This window comes from Salvelinus sp. IW2-2015, linkage group LG1, assembly GCF_002910315.2.
Source record: "Salvelinus sp. IW2-2015 linkage group LG1, ASM291031v2, whole genome shotgun sequence".
Lineage (NCBI taxonomy): Eukaryota > Metazoa > Chordata > Actinopteri > Salmoniformes > Salmonidae > Salvelinus > Salvelinus sp. IW2-2015.
In genome coordinates this window covers 31,186,748-31,213,379 of record NC_036838.1, presented here as the reverse complement: position 1 = coordinate 31,213,379, position 26,632 = coordinate 31,186,748, and the positions used below count along the sequence as shown (strand labels likewise).

The following is a 26,632-nucleotide window of genomic DNA, read 5'->3' as shown; positions in this document are numbered from 1 at the left end:
CAGGGACTGAACCATTTAATATAGACAGACATACAACGGAACAAGAACAGCGTCTGTAMAATAACATGACACGGCAAACAATGCTACAACAGGGAACAACCCAGAGGAGCAGACATATATGCAGGGGCAATCAACAAAGTGAAGGAGTCCAGGTGAGTCCAGTGAGCGCARCTGCGCGTAATGATTGTAACAGGTGCTTATGATGACGGGTAGCCTCGCGCCCTCGAGCCCCAGGGAGGGGGAGTGGGAGCAGGCGTTACATATCCAGACGTTGTAAGAATGGGCATGGGTCAGCAATGCTTGGGCAGAGGAACACGCCCCAAATATCTGTCGGATGATTGGTTGACCTTTCTTGGGTGCCTGAAATCACTCCGAGCCCTTACCAAAACACAAAACATGGTGGACAATTTCTCTCGCCTCGGATTTAAAACCAGTAGTAATCATCAACTTCAATGACAGTTATCTTAAAATTAAAAGATATATCTGATATTCCCGCACCACAATAACATTGTCGCAGAGGAGGGATTGCAATGTGCACACACTGGCCATGCAGTAGCCAACTAGTTAGTTAATAGTTAGCTAATCGTGGACACCAAACGACGACATTAGCTAGACTCGGGAGCTCATGGGCACACGGGCTACAATAACTAACTGGTTAGCAGTGGTGTAAAGTACTTAAGTAAAAATACTTTAAAGTACTACTTAAGTAGTTTTTTGTGGTATCTGTACTTTACTATTTATATTTTTGACAACTTTTACTTTTACTTCATTAAAAGAAATTAATGTACTTTTTACTCCATACATTTTCCCTGACACCCAAAAGTACTCGTTACATTTGAATGCTTAGCAGGACATGAAAATGGTCCAATMCACGCACTTATCAAGAGTACATCCCTACAGACTCTGATCTGGTGGACTCACTAAACACAGATACTGTGTTTGTCTGAGTGTTGGAGTGTGCCCCTGGCTATGCGTAAATTAAAAATTAAAAATGACAATTGTGCCCTCTGGTTTGCTTTATATAAGAAATTTGAAATTATTTATAATTGTACTTTTACCTTTAATACTTAAGTATATATTAGCAATTACATTTACTTTTGATACTTAAGTATATTTAAAACCACATACTTTTAGACTTTACTCAAGTAGTATTTTACCGGGTGACTTTCACCTTTACTTGAGTAATTTTCTATTATGGTATCTTTACTTTTACTCAAGTATGACAAGAAGAGTACTTTTTCCACCACTGCTGGTTAGACATGATGACACCATGGGCAACACTAACTGGTGACTGGTTCTCTTTCAGACAAATATGTTCAACTCATAGTTAGTTTATCAACTGACCACCATATTTAGGAGGATAGAAACATTACTGAAATGTAGCTAGCTAGGCAGTAGCCACTACTAGTCAACTAATCGTGGATTACCTATTATTTGATACATTTAGGTTAATTTACTCATATCAAGCCACAGACAGTTTGTGGAAAGGTACAAATAACAATTAGTGGACTCGTTTAATGAATGATCGGACAGTGAAACTTAAATTGATTGATAGCTAGCTGGTGAAGCTTTCATTTATTCCCAATTAATTAAACTGAAGCTAGGTATCCCAAATCATGTTTACTGCTCATGCAGGCGAGCAAGCACACGGACACGGGCATCACACATCAAGAGGTCTCAGCCTATCCTCCCGACGCAACTCATGAATATTAATCAAATCTGTCAAGTGATTGGTTGAGCCTTCTTGGGTGCGTGACATCACTCTCATTTCTCTCATCCTTATGATATTTTTGCACTTCTTAAAATATATGCTCATTAGGAGTCAATGCATATTATAGGGATCAGCTATGTTTATTTTACTGTTATACAATGTACAGAAATTTGTGTATGGTGCAATGTGTATGTCCAATATGAAATTAGCAGTGACGATGCTGGGGGTGTAAACTCTGTGGAGTTGCTCCTGAGTAGAATGGGACACAACGTACAGGGTTTGGCCGGTGTAGGCCGTCATTGTAAATAATAAATAATAATAATAATTTCTTAACTGACTTGCCTAGTTAAATAAAGGTACAAAAAAAATGTGATTTGTAGATCAGTCAGTCGGCATGTCGAACAAACCCAATATCTGTGGGGCTTCTCATGGCAACATTATTTAGCTGAGTCTATCTTTAACACTATTGTCAATGTAACATTATTTGCTTTAAGGAACTATTTGAATTTTTATTGTTTTGTTCGATTGTTAAACTAAATTCTAAGTCTGTTTCCAAATAAAATGTTACGAATTTCGACTAGTGTATTATTTTTTACCATCGTCACTGGCTGACTTTTATTTTGAAGGGAAATGGCCGAGGTCACGGCACGTCCTTATTTCTTGCTAGGTCTTGCTTATTCTTTCTCGCGTCTCAGTAGTGGTTTATGTGAGGTGTCTGCTGCCCTCGGAAGTGAAAAATAGTAAGACAAACAGCAAGGACAGCGTTAGCCAAGAACAAGATAATAAAAAATAGATCATATCTGCATAAGCAGAACGAAAACACTCTCCTAATACAGAATAAGAATAGTTCCATACACAATGCAATAACTACATTTTCTTTCTACGACAAGCATTTCTGTTTGCCATATTTGGTCAATTTGAGGAGCAAAGCTACAGGGCTCGAGTTAACCACTTCGAAAGGAAGACTACATTTTATCATCTTCCCTTCCTTTACGGAAGAGAAAAGTGAGTTGCTCTTGCTGTCATCTTTCCCAATGTTATTTCAGTCAGTGTAAGCATTAAAATAGCTCAAATAATATTATCAACAATCCGCCGTTAAGATTATTTAAATTGCATTAGCTACAGTAGCTAGTTAGCTAAACACGAACAACTAATAATGTTAGCTAGCTGTTAGTCTTGAGACAGTTGGTCATTTTGCTCGCGACGTTGGCGACATAGCTAATTTGCTAGAACCGAAGATTGCCCCCATTATTCTCTGATATATTCCATCCCAGTCAGTTATTGTTTTAGAAATTAATTATATTTTTAGCTAGTGCAACTACTGACAACCAGATAGCTTTAGAGTTTGGTTTATCTTTTCAAAATGTCGGCGCTGTGAAGCAGCTCGTTGAGTGCTGCGGTCATGCAGCGTGCTATGGAGAATATTGATCAAGGCACACTACAGTAGAAAACAGAATTGATAATAACATGTCATTACTTTGACAATAACAATGATACATGCAGATACTCCATATCCCATTTAATGTCATTTCTTTGTGAGCCTTGCCTTTAGATTATACCCTTTGTTCTAGTGCAAATAAAGTGAAAGTGTTACGGCTAATGTTTAAACTTGCTTTCTTTTTACAGGCAATAACCAGATACAAGATGAGGCCAGTCGTGCCCAAGGATTGTAATGATTGATCCTTGATCCAATGTCTTCAAAGTTTCTGCATTGGATAGGCTACCGTGGACAATGGCGCCTGCCATTCCAGTATTATTCAGCCGTCCTTATCTGACTCTTCAGCCCTGCTGAAGTGTAGTGTCAGAGAAGGTGCGGTCAGTGAGAATGGGTCAAGGTCCCTACCTGCCGTGAGATTGGATACTTTTTTTGGCACTTTAATCAAGAGACAGGGCTGAAGATGGAGAAAGGGGTGGCTGAGAGCGAGATGGAGGAAGAGACATGGACTGTAGAGGCAGCTGAGGAGAGCCCTGAAGAGCTGCCCTCAGGTGTTCCTACCCTCTTGTCTTCCACCTCCATGCCTGACCAGTGGGAAGTCAGAGGAGATGAGGAAACTCATCAACCAGTTCCCAAAGAGGACATGACAGACTATCTCAAAGCTACCCCTCAGGATATCCCGACTCCAATCAACCAGGACTCAGGAGAAGCAGAGTATTGTGGGATTGCAGAGGCCAAAGAGGATGAAGTCTCTCTGAAACAGGAAGGGGCGGAGCATGTGGTCAGAGAAGGAAATGAGGAGACTGAGGGTGGAGATGAAGACGAGAATGGAGGAGGAGGCCGAAACGAAGTCGGGAGGGAGCCTGGCATGAACGGGGAGTCGGGATGGAAGAGCTCAGGGGCCGGAGGGAGGAAAGGCCGGTTCCGGAACAGCGGAGGAGGAGTGGTGGCAGCCTCCGAGCAGAATACCCAGGCTACATCATCATCATCCTACCTCCCTAAAGGGTCCCTGTCATCGGGCGGTGGGAGGCACAAGCAGGCCCGGAGGCGCAACCACCACCACCACCAGGGCCGGGGCCGGCGGCAGACAGGCACCCAGCTTACCTTGGCCTTCAGGGAGCTGCTGTCAGAGTCGCTCAGCCCCTGGTGCATCTCCTGTATCCACATGGTGGTGGAGCTCATTGTCTCTGTGACCCACCGCTGCGGGGTGGCCGTGGAAGGCGCAGGGATAGCCCTCTATGACCTCGGCTCACAGCTGCTCAACAAGGTCACAGACGTGCCGGGGATGAAGGCGGACGCCCGGCGCGTGCTGGAGAGGGTGCGTTGTGCTGGAACGGTCCTGGTGGATAAGAGCATCCGGTCGGTGGAGTGGGTCTGGCAGGCCTCCCTGACCTGCTTCGGACTCCTCTGTGCTGTGGTGCTGCTGGGTTCCCAGTGGGCCCAGTTCACGCTCGTCCGGCTGGGCGGGGAGAGGGGCCAGCGGTGGTGGACAGCCGTGCAGGACTCCAAGGTCTGGAGGAGGGTGGCCTCGCTGCTGCAGAGGATCAGCAGCTGGTTCAGGAGGAGGAGAGGCACCACCACCCAGGTGCCCCCTTTCACCCCAGATTCTCCCGGTGGAGCAGTTAGGTACCAGCCTGGGCAGGAGCTGGAGAGACTGCTGGCGCTGGCTCAGGTCCCTGAAGAGGAGCTGGACCCTTTTATAGTGTTGGGGGTGGAGGCCCACGCAACTGAAGCTGAGCTAAAAAGGGCCTACAGACAGTTGGCTGTCCAGGTGAGTGTAAATGAGATGGGAATGACATTTTATGAGTACAGGTGAATGATAAAAATTAGTGGAACTGATCAACTGGCGAGTGTGTAGCCATTATCGTCAAATAATTTCAGCTTTGCCTGTCAGAACACAAGCCAAAGAATTTTTGCCCTTAGCTCTGCATGGCTGTATGCATCTTTGTTGTCTTATATCCACAATATAAAATGTAATCAGAAAATGACTAAAAGTAGCCAACCTGTTGAGCCTTCCTTAGTTGCTCTAGCTCTTGCATGTTATCTGCACTGCACCTTACATCTGTCCATCTTTCTCCTTTCCTTCCTCTCTCAGATCCATCCAGACAAGAACAAGCACCCGCGCGCTGGGGAGGCCTTTAAGGTGCTCAGGGCTGCCTGGGACATCGTCAGTAACCCAGAGACACGGAGGGAATACGAGCTGTGAGTAGAAGACACACAAACTACTTGGCCAGTACTTAAACCAAATGCCAGAAACTATGATAAAATGACTGCACCTTCAAGAAAAAACATCTGTTAGATCTCAGGCCTCTCACAATAGGTAATGCATCCTCATCTGAATTTCCTATCTGTGGTCCTTAGCATGGTATAGTCAATCTAAAGGCCTGTGAGATGTTTGGTTTAGTTCCTCAGTAACAGGATACATAGAAAATACATGCTGTGAGTAGATTACTTAATTCAAATGCAAGAAACCGTGATCGAATGACTGCACTGAAGGCTGATGGAATGTTTTGTGTAGTTGATATGGCGTTGAATTGTTTGCCTGGTCCTCTCAGGAAGCGCATGGCGCAGACGGAACTCTCCAAGTCGATGAATGAGTTCCTCACCAAACTGCAGGATGACCTGAAGGAAGCTATGAACACCATGATGTGTACGAAGTGTGAGGGTAAACACAGGTACGTCACTCAGACTGAATTAATATCTGTAATATCTAGAAAAAATATCATACATTTACAACCAACACCCTGCAGACTTTTGTGAAAGTGAGGGATTGGAATAGTAATATAATTTACCTACACTGCAGTCTTGTCATTTACAGTATATACCTAAATGAATATGGTGACTACTCCCAATCACTCAAATTGTATTTATACATTTAGCTTGCTATGAAATCTTTATTACAGAAAGAAAACACAAGCATAGGCCAGACACAAAGAGCATCCCATTCTGCATGGTTTAGTTTACGTTGCGGACTCCTCCCTTCCTGATTACTCCCTGTGTGTGCAGGAGGTTTGAGATGGACCGGGAGCCTGCTGAGGCGCGGTTCTGTGCAGAGTGTAACAGACGCCACAGCGCCGAGGAGGGAGACCTGTGGGCCGAGTCCAGCCTGCTAGGCCTACGCATCACCTACTTCGCCTGCATGGATGGCAAAGTCTACGACATCACAGGTACTGGATTGATTATGGCTGTGTTCACGAGCGTCAAAACTGTAATGCATTGTGGGTCAATTTTGACTGACTGCTCTACAAATAATAATGAGTAGTTATTTATAATGCAAGGTGATTTGTAGATCAGTAAGTCTGCAATCGCTAACTGCAATGCGGTCGATGTCGAACAAGCCAATTGCTTTGACAAGCCGTGTAATGACACCCACATGGATAGTTAGGCTCTCATCGATGCTAATGCCATACCCTTTTATGTATTGACTTAAAGATGCACTGCAGAAATCGCTCCGGCATTTCCTGGTTGCAAACATTTTAATAGTGTGGCTAATTTCAGTTTATGAGACAAAATAAGCAAGTATAGTGTAGAGAAAGAAACATTGTATCATCTAAACTGTGAAATATATTTTCAATAATAGTTGAAGAAGTTATGTGCCAGACCATGCCCGCGTGAATGTTTATTGGTCAGTAGTGGCCATGTTGTTTGAGTTGCTAGACTGGAGAAACATACTTTGTGAGAGCTTGGTGATTGGTCATTCGGTGCCAGAAGAGTAGCGTCTTAAGTGTTTTTCACAAAATTCAAAATGGCGGAAAATCCATCATGGTGGACCTTATGGGTCCTTGAGGCAAATTTGTTCCTTGTGAGGGGAGGGACCTAAGTACCAAATGTCAGGAGTCTAGGACACACAGTAAAGGGGTGTGACCTTTAAAAGTTTGCATTTTCAATTGCTTGTTATAGTGCCACCGTGTAGCCATTTGGAATGGCATTGCATGAATGGGTGTGGCGCTTGGCCCTTTACCATCTTGCAAAGTTGCACCCTCCTGGGCCTTACATCTCACAAGAATTTGCATTTTCACCAAATCGCCAGAAGGAGAAAAATAATAAACGGCAACAAATACAATAGGGGTTTCACCCAGCTTCGCTGCTTGAACCTCTAACAAGCCAACTGACAGGCTCAAAAGCTCTACAACTAAATTCAATTCTAAGCTACCAAATAATGTTAGGTTTCAAGTTTTTATTGTCACGTGCACAAGTACAGTGAAATGCTTTTTCTTGCAAGCGCGTTCCCGACAATGCAGTAATAAAGACACCTAAAGTCAGACAGACTGTTTCTCCTCCTAGCCGCTTGCTTCAGTATTGTCACATTGATTAATTTGTCACCTTCTCCGCTCTCACCTTTCAGAGTGGGCCGGCTGCCAGAGGATAGGCATCTCTCCAGACACACACCGCGTGCCCTATCACATCTCCTTCGGCTCCAAGAACAACAGTAGCTCCACGCAGCGCCACAGGTTGGTCCCAGGGCACTGAGGGTTGCGTTCCAATAATCTCATCTTCCTCCTGAAGTCTGCACTCTTTAACTACTTCACACAAATGTAAAAGCATTGGATTGGTGTAGGCATGGGCTAGAAAAGTGGTCCCCAACTTTTTTATTTTTATTTTTTTAAATCTTTTTTTTTTACATTAACCTAATAAAAACAGTTCAAATAAATGTGTTTTGTGCAGTAGGCCAAATACATTATCACAGCATATTGGCTATATTCCTGGCCTGCCAGTATTGTTCTTCTCAGACCATATTATATATCAAAACTCAAGCTTTGATAACAAAATAGATCAGTTGGTGTAGCACTTGCGATGCACAGCTGAGCATAAATGTAAATAATTTGCTAATAATTATCAATTTTATTTTACTGGACTGATGGTACCTGCATCTGATGTTTGTGCTTTCAAGACAACTGGGAACTCTGAAAAAAGAGGTCAAAGATGCCTGAGTTTCCGTATCGTTCAAAACGATTTTTCCCAGTCGGATCTCGTTTTTCCAGAGTTCGCGGTTGTCTTGAACACACTGAAGGCAGAAGTCTGAGATTCCCAAGTTCCCAGTTGTTTTGAACATGGCATTAGTCTAAGCGGAGGGAGGGAGAGTGCAGCAGAGGAACTGCCTCTCATGGTCCCTGCTCTCTCAATTCCTTTCCTCCGGTGAGACTGACCAGAGAGGGGACATAGTCTTCCTCCTGATGGTGAAACTCGACTCGCACCGCATCTGCCTCAGGCACAAATTCATGTTGTTCCTTTGACCAGAGAAAGTGAAATACTCTTCGATATTAAAATAGACAMGACGAGCTGCTAATAATAATAAAAACGCAGGGCTTTCGATACACTTGGCTACTCATTCATTGCAGCTGCAGCGCCAGGGGAAGTAGAGAGAAGAGCGTTTTGTAATAGTGTTTAATAAAAAGTGTTGACAGTGCTGAATAAAATATAGACATGAACTCACTCATAAGAAAAGCAGCTCTTTGCTGTATTCTTTGACAGCCTCTCTCTGGTCATGGTTTGTGGACGCTGTAGGTATGCACAGTGATTTGAGCTGTCTGATTGGCCAGCACAGTAGGCGTACTCGATTTAGCCACAGATCTCCTGGTCTGCCGGGTAGACAGAGTTTGTCTTTTCAGACAAATTAAATGGTTAAAAATGAGAACACTTTGCCTACCCGGTGCGCAGAGCTTCTGAATAAAGTGCACCTATCGCCAACAGCGCAACACAATTTTTTTTAATAAAAAGGATTTCGCCTTTAATCGTTGGCTTTTCTACAGAAATGTTTGATGATCGACTAGGAATGCCTTGAAGATCAACTAGTCGATTGCAATTGACCGGTTGGTGACCACTGGGCTGAAGGGAGTTTCCATATACCAGTCATTTTCTTTCAAATCCATTAAGGGAAGTGAACAAGTGCATGCTTCGGGAGAAAGGACAGATTATTGGGACTCAACCGAGGTGTTATGTGATCGACYGCTCTAAATGAGCACAAGCTGTGGTCAGTGCAGTTGCTTGTGCAACTATCTCATTGTCACTTGCTTCAGGGTTAAATATAGGCTAGATTAAAATAGAATGAATGTAGTAGAATGAAAGGCCACCCAAGGCTCTGATGAAGCCTGTTTGTCCCGTGAATAAAACTCAGATCTATGTAGACGGTGAGTGCTGCTATTACTTTATTTTCCTGGAGTCACCTGTTGAAGTGTCCTGAGGTAAAGAATGTTTTTAGAATTAATGTTACTCTGCTCCCATGCTTTCCAGGACACCTCCAGGCCCAGAGCACCCTCCTCCAGGCCCGACCAACCCCGCTGACCTGCAGGACTTCTTCAACCGCATCTTCCAAGGGGGACCTCCCCCCGACATGGCTGCCAACGGGGGTTTCTTCCCCTCAGGACCGCCCCCCCACCAACCCTCTGGTGCTGGACCGGGACCTAGTGGACTTTTCTCCCCTCCTCCATCACAGACTGGCTTCTTCATGCCTCCGGGAGGGCCCCGGCCGGAGCCCAGTGAGACGTGCGCCGATAGTGGAGGCAAGCCTCCTCCCCGCAGGAGGAGGAAGGTCCGCAAGCCCTTCCAGAGGTGAGAGCGGCCATTGTTGTGACGTGTCATCGTAGCAACACGGGGACACTCAACACACGGCCATGTCTGTCGACGAGCCTGGACCTCCCCCTACTGTACATAAGTTGAAGGATCAGTCAAACTCAGGAAGATTCACACGGGTCAGGGGCTGCCTCATGTATCAAAAGACTGACAATACAGAGGCCATGAGCCAGAGGTTTGAGCCTGGACCATGTAGAAGAAGACGGAACTAACTCAGAGTTTAAGTATATTTGGGGTTAGGAGGTGACAGTCTTTTTGCTTCTCCCCCTCACATTGTTTTTTTTGTCGTTTTTTTTCTTGTGAAACAGCTGTAGCCATGCCACTGATATCACAAGCCTATTGCTAACAATGCAAACACATTTCCTTAGGTCTTACTTCCCTGCACAATCCTGCATCATTACATGCCATTGGACGCTTATGTTCTTGACACGTTTGTAATAATTTTTTTAAACAAAAAGGGTCATCTATTCTTGCTTCAGGTCTTGGTGCAGACTGTGAAACTGTGTGTGTGTGAGAGGGGACAGGGCTGGAAGAAGCCAATCAGAATTTATGAATTGCTGGATCGGACGGCTCAAGCTACATCCTGGAGGAAGACGGTGTCCAGAGAGAGGGCTGGTCTGCCCGTTACTGCTTTGACACACCCATCCTTCCGCCYGTTGCCTTCTTTGATCAATTGTTATCTGGTTAGATTATCATTTGAGCAACTGATTTTCTGCAATTTTTATTACTTTTAATGAAGTTAGAGTGAACGTTTGCATAGTTGTGACATTTGTCACTATTGGAAAGTAAGTTGGTGAGTGAAAGTTGTCTCTCTGCCAAATGTAGATATCAACTCTGTCTAGAGTACAGTGAATACTTTAATCTGTCAACAAATTGAATCCCACGTAGAAGCACTATGATGAGGCGTCAGACTTAAGCAGGTTCACATTAAAATCAAGACTGTTATATTGTGAGAGTCAAGGACCTAGGCTATTTACTGCTTTCAGTCCTTAAGTATTGGTGTTATTGTCTGGACGGCATCCTATGGATCAAGAAAAAGCTAGTTTCAGCTCCTAATTGCATTTTAGCACCCTTTAAAGATTGGAGGTGACTAAGTTTCCATTGAGAACACAATGACTGTGCAGTGTAAAAGATTAGTTATCAGAGGCTACTCTTTGACATTTACTTTCCAACAGTTTAAAGGTTGATTGAAAGTGTCAACAGTAACAGTTCTATTACCACCACATTTTATTTCAAAGAAAAGCTACCACTGCCTTTGCTTTCACCCCACGCTCAGACAATATACTCCAGATTGAAGAGGGATAGAGCGAACAGAATTCAGATCTCTAACAATATGTCTCTACTCATTATGGCAAATCATTGTGTTTTTCCTGTGGAGATGGCGTATTGGAAATAAATGTGGTAAAAGTTTGTCTAATTCCTCTTAAATGTTGAGGTCTGGGGCAATATGAATCAAGCTTCTCAGAGTAGGCGTGCTGATCTCGGATCAGTCCTGTCCATGAAAAGGCTAAACTGATCCTAGATCAGTGCTGCTACTCTGAGATGCTTAATGAATATGGGCCCTGGTATCAGTTCCATTAGCCTCTTGTTGGTTGTACCTTTGATTTGTGTCATTCTGTGGATGTTGGGAGATTAAGTGGTACCTAGGGTCCCTTGTTGCACATGTTTATTTGCTCTCTTTAAAGTGAAAAAAGTTGAATGCAATTGTCCACTTAATTGGAGGTATTATAGGAGGTTTAATTTAATCTCAGTTTTAGGCTGAATTGCTTGCGCTGTCAATTATGTTTTAGATACCCTAGTTGACTTGAGAATGTATGGCTTAAGTAGCAGCCTAAAACGGCAAGTCAACTAACGGCTCCCAGCGTGGAAGAGCCAACATCCCAGATTAATTTTAGTTTTTCCCATGATATTTTTAAACAGTATATGCAAAAAAAAAGATTGCAAAAAATCTGACAATCGGGGTTAAATGTGCATTTTTAAAAATTTGTTCTGTGGTAGGAAAGTGTGAGTTTGCTGGCAAGAGTTTATTGCAATTGTGAAACATCACTGTTCAGTTGATTTTAGCTTTTTTCTGGATTTCATAGTAAAGTTGATTTCCTACAGACGGATGAATGGACTTTCATTGCTTGTTTTGTGAATTACGTGGATTGAATTGTGTCTTAAAGTCACAAGACAGGAGAGTGCTGTGTCATTCCAATGGAGCAGAAACCAGGGGACCTGCTAATGGCCCTTCTGGAGCACACTCATTCATTTAGAATTTACACTAGATCACACCTATCTTTATACACAGGTGGTGTGGTCCACAACACCACTTGCTGGTCCTTTAGGATGGCTCTGTTTTTCTGATGGACGACCATAGAGACAGCAACATTTAGGGCTGGATTCAATCCGTATCACCGAAGTTCAGCGCTATAGCAAGCTTGAAATTGAAAGGTTATTACCGATTGAGCCGACATATGCAGCGTTTACCGTGAATGCAGTCTCCGCTAATGCGGGAACATTGCCTTTAAATGTAAATTGGTGTACAACGTGGCTCTTCAGCACTATGGAATGAATCCAGCTCTTCGTAATGACTACACATTTGGACAGCATCACACTAGCCTCCGGGGTGTGTCAATGAAGTGTCGATGGTGGAAAATAATCTCCACAGGTTGACTTCTATTGAACAAACCTGATCCCATAACAGAGCAAAACTCTTGTGAACCTCATGACCCGGTTTACCCGTTTTCTACATTTGCTCCAGAAAGCCACCGGGCATCGCTACGTGACAGTTCTTCCCCATTCCTTAAAAGGGGTTTAATCCTTCATTTACAGTAAACCAACAATTAAACGGCAACTCATGTCTTTTTCCTCTTCTGACCTGACTTATCCTAAGTCATACAGCTAGCGCTATGGAAACAGTGTAGAACACACCTCTCTTCCATAAAAGGCCTTTTCTGGGCCGCTGCAGATTCCCAGAAGCCAGCTTATTTGAGTCTTCTCCGCTATCGCCTCACACACCATTAGTGCTTCTGTCAAAAGGGAGACACTTGGGATATTTACTAAACGCCTCCCTGTCCCACTACTTCACAATTTCAACTAAGTCATCAAGAGATTCTCTGGTAGGACCAGCAGTGATCCTTAACGAGTGTTATTTCCATTAGCCATATTTCGGTATGATAGACAAAAAGCATGTTTCATCTGTGCAGTGTGTGCTACTGTTTCATGAACCGTGCCTGTTCCCATTCTTACCTGTATCTTTCAATTCTGATTATCTTGCTTTGGAATATAAGTGGGATACTTAAACAGCACTCAGGTCTTCCCTGAAGTTTGATTTGCCACCAACACACTTCTTGACAATGAGAGAACCAGTAACTGTAAAGAGACCTTCCATTTAGGTATAGCTTAATTGTTTACAAAACACCTTTAAACATACCAACTACTGTAGTTAGTTTAATATGTTTATATTCCTTCATTTACATTTGCAAATATATAGCTGTTAAAAGTAACTTGGACAGCATAGTCGATAGAAAAACACCACTGACCCTCCAAAAATAGAATATTAAGCAGCACGACCCTATAAGCAATGATACTTGTGCCCACCATCATCAACTACTCTTCCTTTAAAACTTGCCCTTCAGTTCCCCAATAACCCTATGGAGAATTTGACAGTTGAGATAGGCCACCAGTCCCCCCTGGTTGGCCCAGTGGTCTGCCCCAGTGCTCTCTGTGTGGGGTTGGTGGTAGGTCAGTTCCCCCTGGTCCTGGTGCCCCCCCTGACAGTGGCTGGAGCCAGAGGAGTGGAGGCACTCTTTAAGGTCCACCATCCCCCCACCCAGTGCACGGAGCAGGGCATGGGGGCCGCAGGAGTCCCACTTGAAGGTGCTGCCCTCTGAGAGGACGTAGACGTCAGCCAGGCCCAGGATCACACACAGGATCTTGTATCCGGCCCCTGACGCGTACATCAGCCTGTCAGGCCCGCACAGAGGGGCCAAAGCCTCTTTCACTGCCTGCTTCTCACTGGAGCTCATCACCACTGAGAGCCCTGGTCCTCCTGCTGCTGTCGTCTCTGCAGGTCTGTCTTTAGGTCTGAGCACCGAGCAGGCTTTGACGCTCCCACACGACACACCCCAGAAATGCTTCCCCTTCCAGCTGCAACAAATATGTACATCACATCAAACATGTTATTGACAAAGGCAGCTTTGTTGGTGAGAACTGAGCATTATTGAGTATGTTATTTCTGTGTCAGACTGGTTTAATTATAATTCAATTCAGTAAGTGGATTGAAAATCGTCATTGAAAATAAAAACGTTCCAATAATTTAATTGGTAACAATGAGTTATTTGAATTAATTGAACTGAAATAGCATTGACCATAACCCAGGGGCCTCATAACAATTTAGTAAATTTCACACTAAATATCTGCGCGCAACATTTCTGAAAAGACTAAGTCAAAACATATTGAGATTTATAAACTTGCCGCATGCCATACTTGCACATATTTCCCATTATAAATCAGACTTGTCGTAAACTGTGCGCATCGTGAACAAGCATTATAATTCCGCCTGGGAAAAGCACATCATTTAGCTTTTATGGTGACAATAACCCCCTTATTTTCTGTTTTGATTTGGAGCTTTTGAAATTAGGCCACAGCAGTTTCTAAAAGATAGAGCCATGGCAAATTAGATCAACTGTTCTCAGAGGTGATGCTACATTTCCCCCCCAGTGATTTTGATGTAGCAAAGGAAAGGAGTGACTATGTCTGAAATAAAATAAACGGACAAATTGTTGTGGAGTTTGCAGAACATTTTATTTAACAATGTTTTGCAATTACTTTTCCCCCTGACCTAAATATGATGCGCTTCCCGCGAATTCTGAAACATTGTCGATGCCCACTTCAAACATTTGAAATTACAAGGTGAACTGTCAATTCTACTGTTATGTTTTCATTTTAACCGCGCTCCGGATCGGATCATATGGAGCAAAATATTTGAAATACCTTATTTACTACTGTGAATTAGGTCAGATTAAATGAGAGACGGGACGAATTGTATCCTAATTTGTTGAATAGGCTTCTTTGGGAATTTGAAACCATCACAGTCAGAAAAGGTCAGGAATTTATTCTGAAATGATCAGGAAATAGATTCCTATTACTATATATTTTTTAGATTGCAAAAATAAAATAAATAGATCTTCGCTATTCTCATTAACGACAAATGATTGAATATTGTTATATTTTCCAGTTGTTGGGGTTTTATGAATAAGCTAGTCATCATATCCCCCATTTGCCTGCTTGCAATACAATAGTTCAACCACCAAAAATTGTGTGCACTCAGTCTAAAGTTTGCAGGAAATTAAGCACATTCTCACATCAAGTAACATTTATATAAATACCTACTTTTGCGTTAAAACTGGCGAATGCACGTTTTGGGGTATATTTTGTACATACGCAGCATTTATAAATGAGGCCCCTGGTGTCAGAACTGATTGCTGTTCTGGTTCTATAGCAGGGATCTCCAACCTTTTCTAGCATGAGAGCTACTTTAAAAAAAATGTAACCTGTTGTGAGCTACATTTTTTTTTTTTTATGCTTTCAAATAGGCACATTCTTCTCTTCTCTACCATTCAACTCATCCCTGGTTACTGTACCTAATAAAATAATGGTTGATAAACAGTATTCGGCATGACAGGCCCCATGAAATTAAATTCAGTTCTCTCTGTTTTATTGTTCCTGGTTTGGGATTTTAAAAAACGTTTTTAGACTCTCAATATTACAATTATTCATAGAGCATCAACGAAAATGGATGTCCATATCAATGCTTAAATCACATCAGAACACCATTTCTGGAAGATTTAAAAAAGGAATACATTTAGATTTTAGTGTAATTCCCCTTTAATTGCACATCTAGCAAAAGAGGAATGTGTCAATGTAGCAATGTTTCTGCTGTTAAGCCTACTGTCATGGCGGAGTTTCCAAAACAATGGCCACCCAATTGATACAAACAATTATCATTTATAGCTCTGTCAGGTAGGCCGGGCACATGCTCGCTGACACGGTCGCCAGTTGTACAGTGTTTCCTCCGACACATTGGTGCGGCTGGCTTCRGGGTTAAGCAAACAGTGTGTCAAGAAGCAGTGCGGCTTGGCAGGGTTGTGTTTCGGAGGACGCATGGCTCTCGACCTTAGCCTCTCCCGAGTCCGTACGGGAGTTGCAGCGATGGGACAAGACTGTAACTACCAATTGGATATCATGAAATTGGGGAGAAAAAGGGGTATAAAAAATAACAATAGTTCTGTAGGTAAGCCTACTTTGCAGTTAACATTTAATTGAGATGATTTTTGGGGAAAGTATTTCTGTCTACCCACAAAACGGTTATCATTAGCTTTGCTAACTGGCTACATATGGAGTGATTGACAAATGCACATACCATACAGACAGACAGGGCCATATTGCTGGAAATGAATTTGCAGGTATTGTGTTACGTTTGGCTTTTTAAGCCAATAGTGGCTAACCACAGTTGGGATAACGTCAATGTGGCTTTGATTTGATAGTAGCAGGGAGCTTTATGTTTATGACATTGCGATGGAAGGATGCATGTACTTTTAGAATTGATTGGCGAGTTACTCATAGGTGGGCTGCGAGCTACTGGTAACTTGTGATCTACCTGTTGGAGACCCCTGTTCTAGAGTCTCACCCTGTTGGGTCTTTGTGGTTGAAGGGCTGGTTGATGACCCCCATGACGGGTTCCCCAGTAGCGCGGAGGTAAACCCCGATCAGGACCAGGGCACACTGCAGACCTGACGGACAGAGATGCCCCTCCACCGCCACCTCCTCACGACCTTCAATGTATTGGCTGGTGGCATCTGAACGACAACCAAACCGATAGGAACAACGTACATACAATGCCATGCTTATAACAGTGTTAAAGGACAAGGAAAAATCTCCCCCATGGTGTTGGCGTAGTAATTACACCATACAATACAAGTGGATCTGCTCAGTGCTAAACATTATCCATAATTTCCATTCATGTATGTCTACGGAGATACAACAAATCTTGTTTTTAAATAGTGACTCTAGGCCAGGTGTTACCGATGGGGTCGATCCAGATGCCCAGGTCAGAGGGGCTGAGGGGTATGTGGAGGTCGTCTGTCCCCGTGTCAGTGAGTGTGAGCTTAGCGTCCTGGTGGATGGCACGCGCCAGGAGAGTCGCCGCCGTCTGGTCCCCATCCAGCACTGTGGCCAGCAGGGCTGCGGTCTCCTTCTCCGTCCCACACACTGTGACTATCACACTCTCCCCTGGGACGCATGCATGAATGCACACACAGTCAACAGGTCGTCAACAGGTCTAGTGTTATTAAAAAGTACATGTTGCATTGTATATGTTGCTCTTATACCCATGTTATAACACTGTTATTAGTCATGTACCTGCATTGTATTAACATATTGTTACATAGTAATAAGTGTTACTGAACTGTGGGTGTTATTACTAACCTAGTCCATTCTCAAACTTGTTAGACTCCTCTCCTTGTATATGGTCAATCATTTCAGGAAACTAAGGTAAAACGAGTAGAGGGTTAAGATTGCCAAAAACATTTGATTATACTAGAGAGGGATATGCCACAAATCCCCCAGAGGCTTGCCTGGAAATATTTCAAACATGAAAAAATCCTCATCATGATAACATGAGAAGTGTTTTGGTTCCTGTACCTGAGCTCCAACATCATGGCGGATCATCTCTTGGATCACAACATCAGCCAGCGTCTTGAAGTCCTGGACAAACTTCTTGTTCTTATCCACTCCAGTCTTCTCCTGGACCAGCAGCTGGAAGAGAGGGGCTTCTTTCCTGCACACACGGGCCACGTTGGCCGCCTTCTCTGCCACACGCAGCAGCAGCTTCAGCAGATCAGCCATACTTGACACCTGACCTGAGAGATAGAGAGAGACAGAGAGAGATGGCCAACACCTTTAATACCTGTGTAGGCTAGCAGGGCCTTAAATAGTACCTTCGATATGGGGTCAGAGATAGTGATTTGTTTCCTCCAGCAAATTGTGCTGTGAGTGGCTGATCTAAGGGGTTACAAAATGTCCTTGTGACCCTCCAGATAAAAGTGACAATGATTAGCCACAGCCTTGTAGGCCATAGCTTCTCTCAATGGGGAAAGGATCTTGAAGATGTCAAAGACAAACTCTGTAGAGGTTGTAAAGAAGCAATTAACTGGATTACCTGGGGAGGTCTGCTCTGATATTGATAGTTCATGAATGTATGTGGCCTGCCTCTGAGTGCATGTCTAATTATAGCCTCTGTAATAATGAAACTAGGACATCTCTACGTAAGTGAGAGCAAAGAAAAAGAATGACCCCCATTCAATAGCCTGTTTTATAAAACCATGCACTCTCTATCCACATGCAAATAAGTCCAGTAGCCTAAAACTGATATTTCTGTTTGCTCCTTCTTGTCAAAGTGAAAAGTATGGCACTTATGGAATTTGGGCAAGTTGAGTCAGCTGTGTGGTTGCCCCATTGGACAGGTGTTTTACTCTGGTTATGGTACTGCAAACACATAATGTTTTAAGACAAAATATTAACATTAAAATATCATATTGTAATTCTGTAAGAGTTAAACTGATTAGAGTCTTCTTCAAATATGACAAGAGTTCACCATCAAGAATAGGCAACTGACACAGGGGAAACAATATTTTCATGTCACTTCGATACAGAAGTTACTTTTTCGTAGCAGGTTAGGAGAATTGACGTAGCAGGTTAGGAGACTGCTGTTAAGGTTAGGAAAAGGGTTAGGGGAAATGCTTTCCTAACCTGCTATGTAAATAAATCACTTTTTATCGAAGTGGCGTGAAAAGTGTGTGTCCCATTGACACAGAGAACAGTGACACAGAACAGGAAAGCAAGCACGACCAGGCATATAAATGCTTAATCATTTAAATTCAAATATTGCGATCAATCCATCCAGAATATAGGGTACTCTACGTGCGCATATTTCACGCCTTTGTAGTTGATTACAGTAGAGAAAAAACATAACCCACTCGCCACTTGAGTAGGCTATTTGAGCAACATGGACCTAGAAACGAAGTTAACATGTTTATATAAACAAGCTTTCAACAGTGAACGCTACCTTACATAAAAACATTGTAATTTATTTTACTCTTACCGGGAAATGTTCTGGCTGATTCGTATTAGGGTATTTTCTCGTCTAGCGCCCTTCAAAGCTGACCTGTCACGATCCAATCTGCTTAATGTTTCCTGTGTCAATCCAGGCTAAGGATGTTTCTGAATGGGCGTAATGCCGTGTGCTAGTCTACAGTCGGCTACAATAAAACAAATAGGCTACGGGCGACAATTCAATCTCGGGATATAATTTCCCTACTCCAGGAACGTAGTTTCCTGTTCTTGTTTGATTACGTCGGTGCGGATGTTTTTGCGTATCGGAAGGGCGGACGGAGGTGATTTTCCACTGAGCTCGCGAAGGCTTTTCCATCGCAGCCGACGTGGGCGGAGGTTAGAATAATGCAGTACTGTAGCCTGCCTACTAGTGTGTAAAGTTGTATGATCTTGCTGCAATATGTCTACACGTGCTACGTTGGTTTAGCTACAATGTGACTACTTGAACTGCACCAGTTCTAGAACTAGACCCTACGTCCTATTAAGTATGCCTATGAATTATTTTCAATTAAAAACGATTCTACATCCCTCAATACATTTCTCTTTACATAGAAAGGTGAACGGAGAAGACAGCTATGCAACACAGCATTTAAAGTGTTGAATAAAAGCCTATTCTTCTTCCCATCGGCACATCAATTATATATACTCAATCCAAGGCAGATGTGACCTAAACAAATCTAATCCTATGTGCATTTGTCATTTGATATGAACACAACAGTAAGAGAATCCCAGTAAGTGACGCAATTGAAGAGGAAATGGCTTTAGTGGTGCCCTATTGCCTCTATTACCACCAGAAGCATCCATTATCATACTGCATACATCAATCATTACTGTAGCAGGCCTGCATGGAGAATAGCAAGCTATTCCCTTTACAGTGCAATACTTTTGACCAGGGCCTATATGACCAAAGGCCATAAAAGTAGTGCACTATAAAGAGAATGGGGTGTCGTTTGGGATATAACCACTGTCTGGCTGACTGATAGGAGCTTTCATGGGATTGATCAATACAGTTTAGCTGTTCAGAGCACTGAGAGACAGGGCTGAAAAACACAGCCACTGCACAATGACTTATTCCCTACAGTGCCTTCAGAAAAAATATTCACACCCCATGACTTCTTCCACATTTTGTTTTGTTACAAAGTTCGATTAAAATTGATTTCATTGTAAAAAATAATTGTCAACGATCTACACCAAATACTGTGTAATGTTAAATTGGAAGAAAAATCATAACAGTTGTAAAACATTTTTGAAAAATTAACATACCTTTGGCAGCGATTACAGCTGTGAGTATTTTTAGGTAAGTCTCTAAGAGCTTTCCACACCTGGATTGTGCAACATTTGTGTCATGCCCTGACCATAGTTTGCGTTGTATGTTTCTATGTTTTGTTTGGTCAGGGTGTGATATGAGTGGGCATTCTGTGTTGTATGTCTAGTTTGTCTGTTTCTATGTGTTTGGCCTGATATGGTTCTCAATCAGAGGCAGGTGTTAGTCGTTGTCTCTGATTGGGAGCCATATTTAGGTAGCCTGTTTTGTCTTTGTGGGTTGTGGGTGATTGTTCCTGTTACTGTGTTCACGTTACGGGACTGTTTCGTCTTCGTTCATTTTGTCGGTTTATTGTTTTGTTCGTTGTTTAAGTATTCTATTCAAATGGATAATCATCACGCTGCATTTTGGTCCTCCTCTCTTTCGCCCGACGAAGAACGTTACAGAATCACCCACCACCAAAGGACCAAGCAGCGTGGTAACGGGCAGCAGCAGCAGCAGCGGCCGAAATATCGAGAGGAATGGACATGGGAGGACATTCTAGACGGCAAGGGATGTTACACATGGGAGGAGATTCTGTCTGGAAGGGATCGCCTTCCATGGGATMAGGTGGAGGCAGCCAGGAGAACGGAGGCAGTAGGAAAAGGGAACCGGCGTTACGAAGGAACACGGCTGGCTAGGAAGCCCGAGAGGCAGCCCCAAAAATGTATTGGGGGGTCACATGGGGAGTGGAGCTAAGTCAGGTAGGAGACCTGAGCCAACTCCCCGTGCTTACCGTGGAGAGATGGTCCAGGCAGGCACCGTGTTATGTGGAGATACGCACGGTGTCTCCAGTACGTGTGCATAGCCCGGTGCGGTACATAGCAGCGCCTCGTTTCGGCCGGGCTAGAGTGGGCATCGAGCCAGGTGCCATGAAGCCGGCTCTACGCATCTGGTCTCCAGTGCGTCTCCTCGGGCCGGGGTACATGGCACCAGCCCTACGCATGGTGTCCCCGGTTCGCCAGCACAGCCCAGTGCGGCCTATTCCACCTCGCCGCACTGGCATGGCTACAGGGAGCATTCAGCCAGGTAGGGTTGGGCAGGCTCGGTGCTCGAGACCTGCAGTGCGCCTCCACGGTCCGGTCTATCCGGTGTCTCCTCCACGTACCAGGCCTCCAGTTCCAGCACCACGCACGAGAYCTACAGTGCGCCTCCAGAGGTGTGTGTTCCCAGCCCGGTACCACCAGTTCCGGCATCACGCACCAGGCCTACAGTGCACCTCCAGGGTCCAGTATGCCCTGTTCCTCCTCCCCGCACTCGCCCTGAGGTGCGTGTCCCCAGCCCTGTACCACCAGTTCTGGCACCACGCACCAGGCCTACAGTGTGCCTCGGCAGGCCTGAGCCGCCCTCCTGTCCAGCGCCGCCTGAGCCGCCCTCCTGTTCAGCGCCGCCTGAGCCGCCCTCCTGTCCAGCGCCGTCTGAGCCGCCCTCCTGTCCAGCGCCGTCTGAGCCGCCCTCCTGTCCAGCCGCCTGAAGCCGCCCCTCCTGTCCTGAGCCGCCTTCCTGTCCTGAGCCGCCTGAGCCGCCCTCCTCTGTCCTGAGCCGCCTGAGCCGCCCTCTCTGTCCTGCGCGCCTGAGCCGCCCTCCTGTCCTGAGCCGCCTGAGCCGCCCTCTGTCCTGAGCCGCCTGAGCCGCCCTCCTGTCCTGAGCCGCCTGAGCCGCCCGTCTGTCCTGAGCCGCCTGAGCCGCCTCTGTCTGAGCCGCCTGAGCCGCCCGTCTGTCCTGAGCCGCCTGATCCGCCCGTCTGTCCTGAGCCGCCCGCTGTCCTGAGCCGCCGTCTGTCCAGAGGCGCCTGTGCCGCCCGTCTGTCCAGAGGCGCCTGTGCCGCCCGTCTGTCCAGAGGCGCCTGAGCCGCCCGTCTGTCCGGAGCCGCCCGTCTGTCCAGAGCCACCCGTCTGTCCGGAGCCGCCCCTCAGTCCGGAGGCGCCCCTCAGTCCGGAGGCGCCCCTCAGTCCAGTGGGGCCCTTTATTAGGGTTCACAGTCCAAGGTCGGCGGCCAGGGTCGCCGCTCGAAAGAGGCCACTGAAGCGGGTAATGACTATGGTGGAGTGGGGTCCACGTCCCGTGCCAGAGCCACCACTGCGGACAGATGCCCACCCAGACCCTCCCCTATAGGTTTAGGTTTCGCGGCCGGAGTCCGCACCTTGGGGGGGGGGGTACTGTCATGCCCTGACCATAGTTTGCGTTGTGTGTTTCTATGTTTTGTTTGGTCAGGGTGTGATATGAGTGGGCATTCTATGTTGTATGTCTAGTTTGTCTGTTTCTATGTGTTTGGCCTGATATGGTTCTCAATCAGAGGCAGGTGTTAGTAGTTGTGTCTGATTGGGAGCCATATTTAGKTAGCCTGTTTTGTCTTTGTGGGTTGTGGGTGAATGTTCCTGTTACTGTGTTCTTGTGTTTGTGTTCATGTTACGGGACTGTTTCGTCTTCGTTCATTTTGTCGGTTTATTGTTTTGTTYGTTGTTTAAGTATTCTATTAAAATGGATAATCATCACGCTGCATTTTGGTCCTCTCTTTCGCCCGRCGAAGAACGTTACAATTTTCTCATTATTCTTTTAAAATTCTTCAAGCTCTGTCAATTTGGTTGTTGATCATTGCTAGACAACAATTTTCAGGTCTTGCCATAGATTTTCAAGTAGATTTAAGTCAAAACTGAAACTCTGCCACTCATGAACATTCACTGTCTTCTTGGTAAGCAACTCCGGTGTAGATCTGGCCTTGTGTTTTAGGTTATTGTCCTGCTGAAAGGTGAATTAATCTCCCAGTGTCTGGTGAAAAGCAGTCAGAATCAGGTTTTCCTCTAGGATTATGCCTGTGCTTAGCTCTACCCCATTTCTTTTTTATCCTGAAAAAGTCCCCTGGCCTTAACGATTACAAGCATACCCATAACATGATGCAGCCACCACTATGCTTGAAAATATGGAGCGTTGTACTCAGTAATATGTTTTGGATTTGCCCCGAACATAACACTTTGTATTCAGGACAAAAAGGTCATTGCTTTGCCACATTTTTTGCAGTATTGCAAAACTGGATGCAGGTTTTCAAATATGTATTATTCTGCACAGGCTTCCTCCTTTTCAATCTGTCAATTAGGTTAATATTGTGGAGTAACTACAATGTTGTTGATCCATCTTCAGTTTTCTCCTATCACAGCCATTAAACTCTGTAACTGCTTTAAAGACTCCATTGGCCTACTGGTGAAATCCCTGAGCGGTTTCCTTCCTCTCTGGCAACTGAGTTAGGAAGGATGCCTGTATCTTTGTAGTGACTGGGTGTATTGATACACCATCCAAAGTGTAATTAATGATTTCACCATGCTCAAAAGGATATTCAATGTCTTATTTTTTTTTTAAATATACCAATAGGTCCCCTTCTTTGCGAGGCATTGGACGACTTCCCTGGTCTTTGTGGTTGAATCTGTATTTGAAATTCACTGCTCGACTGAGGGACCTTACATGTAATTGTATGTGTGGGTTACAGAGATGAACTAGTCATTCAAAAATAAAGTTAAACATTATTATTGCACACAGAATAAGTTAAGCAAATGTATACTCCTGAACTTATTTAGGCTTGCCATAACAAAGGGGTTGAATACTTATTGACTCAAGACATTTCAGCTTTTCATTTGTAATTCATTTWAAAAAATGTCTAAAAACATAATTCCACTTTGACATTATGGAGTATTGTGTGTAGGCCTGTGACACAAAATCTCAATGTAATCAATTTTAAATTCAGGCTGTAACACAAAAAAAGTGGAAAAAGTCAAGGGCTGTGAATACATTCTGAAGGAACTGTATATAGTGCACCACTTTTGACCAGAGCCCTATGGACCTAGGTCAAAAAAGTGCACTATAAAGGGAATATGATATCATTTGGGACGCAATCAAGGAGTGTCTCAGGTTTAGAGCATCAGTTTGTCATTAGCCTACCAAGCCTCACAATACAGCGAAAGACGGTTGGGTTCTGTCTTCAAATGCAGGTAATATAATAAAGCAAATAATTGACCAGTAATTGTTGCATTTGTGTGGAAATGTTTGTGTAGTTAGTTGAGGAAAATAATTTTGGTGTTGTATTGTCCCACGCCTCAAGTGTCTTTCTGTAGTTATAAATGTAATTTTGTATTTTACATCTTGTCAATCTATGGTCAGTTGATCTGAATTAGCTTTTTTTCCATTTATAAGACGATAAGGCAAACACAATGTAGACCTATTAGAGCATTGAGTTTAGCTAAGGAGCGATGAGCAATATGAAAGAACGTACAATGAAATCATAGGCTATAATACAATACAGTTCTAAATATGCCTCATAAGACCGGCGATGTTACTAATCTTATAGGGAGTATCTAAGAAACTAGTAAAAAAAAGTGGTAATTCAAATACTTTCTATTTAATTCCAATTTACTTAAATAATATTGAAATATAYATATATATTTGTGTATATGGGTAGCCTACAGTAATTATATCAACCAAAACTCTGAACATACAAAGTCATTTAAAGGTCCAATGCAGCAATTTTKATCTCAATATCAAATAATTTCTGGGTAACAACTAAGTTCCTTACTGTGATTGTTTTCAATGAAATGGTCAAAAATAATGAAAAATAGCAAAGAGCAAATCTCAAGCAAAAATTTAGCTAGGACTGTCTGGGAGTGGTCTGAGTTGGGAGTGGAAAACTGAAAACTAGCTGTTATTGGCAGAGAGGTTTGGAACGCTCCTTCTTATTGGTCTATTAACTAATGTCACCAGGCAGGCCAAAACTCCATCCCACCAAAACAGGTAGAAATTTCAGGCAGTCTTTTCAAACAGCTCTTACACTAAAAGTGCATTGTCATCATTTTCACAATTTCACTTTTTTATTTCAACCTCTTAGTGTTCACTTCAATCACTGTAGATTATGGGGTTGAGATAGGTTAAAGAAGGATTTTTAAGCCTTGAGACAATTGATACATGGATTGTGCATATGTGCCATTTGAGGGTGAACGGGCAAGGCAAAAGATTTAAGTGCCTTTGAACGGGGTATGGTAGTAGGTGCCAAGCACACCGGTTTGAGTGTGTCAAGAACTGCAACGCGGTTGGGTTTTTCACGCTCAACAGTTTCCCGTATCAAGAATGGTCAACCACCCAAAGGATATGCAGGCAACTTGACACAACTGCGGGAAGCATTGGAGTCAACATGGGGAATGCTTTCGACACTTTGTAGAGTCCATGCCCTGACGAATTGAGGCTGTTCTGAGAGCACAAGGGGGTGCAACTCAATATTAGGAAGGTGTTCCTAATGTTTTGTACTGTATAAAACACAGAAAAATCACATTTTTGACTGCACTGGGCCTTTTAAACATAGATTTGAAAGGTGATTTATGCTTGCTGTGTCTGTTCTGTGCCTGGAATGTTCTATATGTAATTATATGGTTCTGTGTTCCTGACAGAGAACTGAGCAGAGCATGTCAGAGCTAGAGAGTGCCATGATCGCCATCATCCATGTGTTCCATAAATACTCGGGCCACAAGTGCAAGCTGAAGAAGGCAGAGCTCAAAGATCTTATCAATAACGAGATGAGTCACTTCATAATTGTGAGGCACTCTCTGGTTGTATCCCAAATGGATCCCTACCCTCTTARGAAAAAAGGTGCTAGAACCTAAAATAATTATTTGACTGTCACCTAGGATAGCCCTTTGAAGAACCCTTTTTGGTTCCAGGGTATAAATGACCCTTTTGGGTTCCATGTAGAACCCTTTCCACTGAGGGTTCTACATGGAAGCCAAAAGGGTTCTTTCTAACTGGAACCAAAAAGGGTTCTCATATGGGGACAGCCGAATAACCTTTTTTCTAAGAGTGTATTCCCTATATAGTGCACTACTTTTGACCAGAGTCGTACAGGCCCTGGACAAGTGTAGTGCACTATAATAGGGAATAGGATGCCATTTGGGACAGCTCCTATGTCTGTCCTCTGAGTATATTACTACATATGACAACACCCTCTATCATTTAAATTCAGCTGGAGTGTGTCATCATGGMGTTATACCACTGGCCTACATCCAATTAGAAAAAGAGGAATCGTTTTTTAGCCTTCTGTAGGAATTAAAAAATGAGTATTCTATGATTATTAGATTATTACACCTTATTAAAGCCTGCAGGTGAATGCTTTATTACTTGTTATAAGCATGTATGGGCCTATAGGACATTGTTAACTCAAAAACCTGACACAAGTTCTAATCAGACACAGATTACTCTTCACAGTTGACTGTTCTTGTCTCTTAAGAATATCCAAGAGAAAGAGACTCTGGATGAGCTGTTTGCAGACCTGGACCAGAACGGAGACCTGGAGATCGACTTCGAAGAGTTTATCGCTCTGATCGCCATGATGACGTCAACGTGCCATGATCTCTTCAGCACGGATCACCGCCGTTAGTGACACAATGTAAAGGGGAAGACTTGAGCGAGTGTCTGTGTGTGACCA

At 43.8% G+C, this 26,632-nt stretch overlaps 3 protein-coding genes across 4 annotated transcripts; 2 read left to right on the top strand and 1 right to left on the bottom strand.

Moving 5' to 3' along the window:
- The first annotated feature begins 2,409 nt into the window (after window positions 1-2,409).
- On the top strand, window positions 2,410-11,820 carry LOC111965008 (dnaJ homolog subfamily C member 14). Of its 2 annotated transcripts, none has more exons than XM_023988948.2 (7): window positions 2,410-2,716; window positions 3,338-4,917; window positions 5,242-5,348; window positions 5,702-5,821; window positions 6,153-6,313; window positions 7,492-7,597; window positions 9,378-11,820. In XM_023988948.2, exons 2-7 carry the CDS (start codon window positions 3,610-3,612, stop codon window positions 9,697-9,699), a joined length of 2,124 nt encoding a protein of 707 aa, XP_023844716.1. In that variant the 5' UTR covers window positions 2,410-2,716; window positions 3,338-3,609; the 3' UTR covers window positions 9,700-11,820. The 2 variants fall into 2 exon arrangements, with proteins under 2 accessions (XP_023844716.1, XP_023844720.1); XM_023988952.2 differs by having other exon boundaries at window positions 2,423-2,451.
- Window positions 11,821-13,135: 1,315 nt separating this feature from the next.
- inpp1 (inositol polyphosphate-1-phosphatase) lies at window positions 13,136-19,128 on the bottom strand. Its single transcript, XM_023989002.2, has 6 exons — window positions 18,862-19,128; window positions 17,403-17,620; window positions 17,187-17,247; window positions 16,785-16,991; window positions 16,390-16,558; window positions 13,136-13,847 (listed from the first exon to the last, which is right to left on the bottom strand). The coding sequence occupies exons 2-6, from the start codon at window positions 17,604-17,606 to the stop codon at window positions 13,319-13,321; spliced, it is 1,170 nt and encodes a 389-aa protein (XP_023844770.1). The 5' UTR covers window positions 17,607-17,620; window positions 18,862-19,128; the 3' UTR covers window positions 13,136-13,318.
- LOC139027893 (protein S100-B-like) lies at window positions 19,122-26,610 on the top strand. The gene is made up of 3 exons (XM_070444018.1): window positions 19,122-19,208; window positions 25,602-25,745; window positions 26,435-26,610. Exons 2-3 carry the CDS (start codon window positions 25,617-25,619, stop codon window positions 26,582-26,584), a joined length of 279 nt encoding a protein of 92 aa, XP_070300119.1. The 5' UTR covers window positions 19,122-19,208; window positions 25,602-25,616; the 3' UTR covers window positions 26,585-26,610.
- The last annotated feature ends 22 nt before the right edge of the window (window positions 26,611-26,632 follow it).